Source organism: Haematobia irritans, chromosome 5 (assembly GCF_050003625.1).
Source record: "Haematobia irritans isolate KBUSLIRL chromosome 5, ASM5000362v1, whole genome shotgun sequence".
Taxonomy (NCBI): Eukaryota; Metazoa; Arthropoda; class Insecta; order Diptera; family Muscidae; genus Haematobia; species Haematobia irritans.
The window spans coordinates 21,620,071-21,625,217 of record NC_134401.1 but is presented as its reverse complement, the minus strand read 5'-3'; the positions used below and the strand labels follow the sequence as shown (position 1 = coordinate 21,625,217).

The 5,147-nt window shown below is 33.8% G+C and overlaps 1 protein-coding gene across 1 annotated transcript; it reads left to right on the top strand.

Annotated features, from left to right (window-relative positions):
- Nucleotides 1-1,313: 1,313 nt before the first annotated feature.
- Nucleotides 1,314-4,439, top strand: Kr (Kruppel). Its single transcript, XM_075310664.1, has 2 exons — nucleotides 1,314-2,067; nucleotides 2,296-4,439. The coding sequence occupies exons 1-2, from the start codon at nucleotides 2,031-2,033 to the stop codon at nucleotides 3,885-3,887; spliced, it is 1,629 nt and encodes a 542-aa protein (XP_075166779.1). The 5' UTR covers nucleotides 1,314-2,030; the 3' UTR covers nucleotides 3,888-4,439.
- The last annotated feature ends 708 nt before the right edge of the window (nucleotides 4,440-5,147 follow it).

Here is a 5,147-nt window from a genome sequence, read left to right as displayed (position 1 = left end):
AGTTGAATAATCACCAAATATTCTGAGGTCTGGGGCTAACTAATTTATCACTTAACAATGCACTAAATATATAATCTAAATTAATATCCCCATAATTTTAATTAAATTTCCAAACCCCAATTTTATATACCTGTAGGTAATATCTAAAGTAATTTAAATACCATTCGGCGGATTTTTCAACATCTTAAATATTCTTATTTTTCCATTCGGCTTGGATTATTATTGAGTGGAACATTAAAAAATAATTACAAATTATTTTTTAATGATATATAAATTTTATAACGATAAGCAAACGCTGAATTGATCTAAATTTATATTTCTAATTTTTTTTTATTTCATTCCAATATCGTTTTTGTATTTTATTTCCTCTTAATCTAGAAATGAATTTTTGTTATAATATATAATAATTATTAAAATATCAATCGTAACACCTCTTGAAATTCCTATTAAATCATAGCAAAAGAATGCATCGAAAATCTTTTTTCTGACCAAGACAAAAATTTACATAATTGCCCCTTCGAAGAAAAAATGCTGAAGAAGAACAACACTCAATTCTCGACATAAGGTCTCGACACTTCATACAAAATATACTAGCAACAACAGCATACTAAAGGCTAACCTAAACGTCTGTCTGTCTGTCTGTTTGTCTGTCCATCTAAAAATATTACCAAAAATTGACTTTAACTGCAGGAATTTTTATGAGTGTAATAAAAAAAATTAAAGCAGGCTACTCTAGTTTTTTGTAATACTAAAGCCGCTAAGATTAAGAGTAACAAAAACAACAACAACCACATAGGGCACAAGGAGAAAAGGTAAGAGGACATAAACACACACACACACACACAAGCAGAACTCAACATCACTCGTCTCTAGAAAATTTACATAACAACAAAAAGGGTAGGTAGAGCAGAAAGCAGCAGCCACAATCCACAAAAAAAAAACACAAGCACACTTGGTAAACAAAAAAAGAGAAATGAGTGAAAAAACTACCTGTTTCCTTGTTAAAAAATCACCAACTCACACGCACACACTCGCTATAGCTAAGAGAGCGAGTTGCTATGGCACAAAGAGAGATAGAAAGAGCATAAATAGGCTTAAACTAAATGACTGGTTGGTTGATGGCTTGCTAGCTGAGAGTAACCCAACAAACGGAAGAGTGAATTTACGCTACGTGAGTGTGTGTGCGTGCCAAGTGAAAGCAAACAAGGGTTCATTATCTGAGGGTTGTTAAGGAAAATTGAGCATAACCAGCAGAGAGTACATATACTGTGCGTTAGCAGAGTGAAAGTATCAGTTGTGATTTGCTTCTTTAACAGAGAACATCATCATCTAATCTACACAAAAAAAGAAAGACACAAAAAAGAACAAAACATACACACATACATAAACCAAAACAACAACAATACATATAAAAATTAACTTAACAAAAAAAAAAATGAATATATAAATGTTATAAAATTAAGTTAAAAACAAAGTGTTTCAAAACGTAATATTTTATACGAAAACAAAAAACTGAAAACTACGAATCATAGCAAGCTGCCCCCCAAAAAAAAAGGATATTTTTTACTACCCACTCGCTCTCCCTCATACACCCCATACAAAGGATATTACTTAAATAAAAAGTGTATAAAATACAAGGATTTCCACAACATCATATCATTTCTCAACTAAACCTCAAGACGAAGACATCAAGAAAAAATAGTGTCTTAAGTAACACAAGAAAAAAACTTAACGGATTTACGAAAAAACGTGAAATACCTCTTGCAAAACCGAAATATACCTCATTTTGTTTAAACTTCAAATACAAAACAAAAATAAGGAATAAAAACAAAACTCTTTTTGTGACCAGAAAAAGAAATCTACAAAAAAAAACAAGTACAAAGTCCAAGGATTTAAGGCTCTTTAGTTAAGCTTATAAACCCAAACACAAGGATTGTTTCGAATTCCTGCTCGTCAAAAAATTATTTCGTGTTTTTACACGAAATAAAAAAAAGAATTGAAAATTTTTTAAAATTACACACACACAAGATATGGCTATATCTCTGCTGCAGGACGCTCAAACAAGAAGTAAGTATTAGAAAAAAAGTGAAAAAATAATTAAAAAATGAATAATTTTTTTATATTATTTAAAAACTCAAATTTTTTTATAAAATTTCTAATTTTATAAGAATTTGTGGTTTAATATAAAAAATAATATAAAAAAGTTATAAAATTAAAAAAGAAAAATTATTATTAGATTAAATTAGTTATTAAAAATTTACTAATTTATATATTTTATTTTCTGTTTACTTTTAGCATTAGCCGCCGCTTTAGCTGGCATGCAACAGCGCGAAGAAGTCGATCGTTCCCTATCACTTTCGCCTCCCATGTCTGCCAATACATCAGCCAACACTAGCATGTATCCCGGTTTACAACAGGCCGCCGCTGCCTCAGCCTTTGGCATGCTTTCACCCACACAATTGCTGGCTGCCAATCGCCAAGCAGCAGCTGCCTTCATGGCCGCCCAACTGCCTATGTCCACATTGGCCTCCACTTTGTTCCCCCATCATCCCGCCTCTTTATTTGGTTCCTGGGCCGCTGGTAATCCCGCTGCCGGTTTGGCTTTGGGAGGAGCTCCCCATTCACCACCTGCCTCACCTCATTCGCCCATCAATGTCAACACACCCAGCAGTGGCAAGCATTCACTGAGTATGACTTCACCCACAGCCTCCCTGCAATGCGATATGCCCGCCAAGAAGGCTCGCAAAATTAATGTGAAAAAAGATTTGATTTCGCCCAGTATGGAAATGTCGATGAGTGTTAGTGATTTGTACAATGGTATGCCAGGACCCATTTCCCCACCCTCCTCAGGATCCTCGCCCAACTCATCATCCCATGATGTTTCAAGTCCTGCTGGTGCCCATAACAAGGATGCCGGATCCCGCGACAAAAGTTTCACCTGCAAAACCTGTTCCCGCTCTTTTGGCTACAAGCATGTCTTGCAAAATCATGAACGTACCCATACCGGTGAAAAGCCCTTCGAATGTCCCGAATGCCACAAACGTTTCACCCGTGATCACCATTTGAAGACCCACATGCGTTTGCATACCGGAGAGAAACCCTATCATTGCTCCCACTGTGACCGTCAATTTGTTCAGGTGGCCAATTTGAGACGCCATTTGAGGGTCCATACTGGCGAGAAGCCCTACACTTGTGAAATTTGTGATGGTAAATTCAGTGACTCCAATCAATTGAAGTCGCACATGTTGGTCCATAATGGTGAGAAGCCCTTCGAATGTGAAAAATGCCATATGAAGTTCAGACGTCGCCATCATCTCATGAACCATAAGTGTGGAGTACAATCTCCCATTACCCCAGCCTTGAGTCCAGCCATGAGCAATGACTACAACATCATCGGTTGCGATCAAAAATCCTTCTATGGCTCCGAGGAGTCCATGGAAATCAGCAAACCCTTGGTCAGCCATTCTATTATGAATTTGGCCGGTATCTCTCATATGGAGGAAGAAGCTCCTCTAGATCTATCTGAAGATGGCAGCCAAACTGATGAGACCTGTCCCATGCGTTTCCGCAAAGCTAATGATATTCGCCGGGTATTCCGTTTGCCTCCTCCCCAGATTGCTCATGTGAGCAGCGATATGCCCGAACAAACCGAGCCCGAGGACTTGAGCATGCATTCACCACGTCAACATACGGCCGAGGAACTTGCCCACTCCAATCCCTCTTCGGCTGCCCAAAGTCCTGAGCCCATGTTAATGATGCAAGATGATTTGGATTTGGAAGAATTGGATGATGCTGCCACCATGTATATGCGCCAACAGCAGCTCCACCAGCATCACCATTATCAGCAACAAAATTTGGCTGCTCTCAAACAAGAGCGTATGGAATAAATCACAGAGGCAAGGATAATTCCTAGAATTTCACCTTCACCATTCATTTATAGTCAAACCCACACAAAAACAAACACAAGGAAACCAAGTCCAAAGAACCAAATCTAGTAAATCTTGCTAAAATTATCCATCAAATGGATATGGCCCAAGGAAGTCCCAAGGAAAAGGAGTAACAAAATTTTTAAAATTTTGTTAATTCTTGAAAAAAAAAAGAGAAAGGAGAACGTTGATCACCTCATCATCATCACCAACATCATGAAACAGGTCTAAACTTTTTTGAAATCCCCAAGTACAACTCAATCGAAAAAATAAGAACTAAATTTTTTCTAGAACGTAAGTTAAACCAAATCCCCCTTGCCCCAAACCAATTGCACATACTTTTCAAAATTGTACAAAAGAAAATGAGAAAATTTTTATTTTCCTAGTAAAACAGTGCCATTTATATTTAAGTTAAATATTTTTTTTTAGAACTTTAAGTTTTTTATTTTTTATATATATAGATTTTTTTATTTTTATTATTTTTCCCTGTTGCTCAAAAATTGTATATTTTCAAAAAACCCTCATAAAAAAGGAAAAAGAATTTGTATATACTGATTTGAATTGTACATAAAACAAAATTTTTTTAAATTTTCCTTTTTTTCAATTGCACATATGACAAAAATGATTATTTTTTCTTTATTAATATATATTTTTTATTATTATAAAATATTTAGTTTAATTATTTTTTAATTAGTTTTTTAAGTTTATCTATAAAATATATAAAAAAATATTTTTTAAACAAAAAATTAACAAAACTTTTTCTTAAAGAAATCTCGTCGCTCTCTCTCTCTCTCTTTTAACAAAAGGCTCGAAATCAAAATTAACTTTAAGTTTATTTTTTAATGATTTTTCTTGGAAAAAAATAATAATAATAATTGTTTCTTTATTGATTCTTTTATACAAAAAACACAAAAATTTTGCATTGTTTTATTTTTATTATTATTATGATCTATTATTGTTTAATGGTCGCTTAGTTGTTTCGTTTAATAGGTGGATATATAGAAAATTATGATAAAAAGGCAATTTTTTTAAATAAAACAAAATCTAAATAATTATGAAATTATTTGAAAAAATTTGAAACAAAAAACAATTTGGCTTTTTTTATTTTTGAAAGGGATTCGTTTTGGTTTTTTGGTTTCAAAAATGAAACATTATAAAGATGGTTCTTTAAAAAAAAATCAATATAATTGGTTGGCCTCTTTAAAGGAGGCTTTATATTAG

What these genes read in the sequence shown, in the direction of transcription:
- Kr (XM_075310664.1), top strand. Translation starts at nt 2,031, where the DNA reads ATGGCTATATCTCTGCTGCAGGACGCTCAAACAAGAA. An exon ending in GCAGGACGCTCAAACAAGAA is followed by an intron (nt 2,068 to 2,295) that starts GTAAGTATTAGA and finishes GTTTACTTTTAG; the next exon opens with CATTAGCCGCCGCTTTAGCT.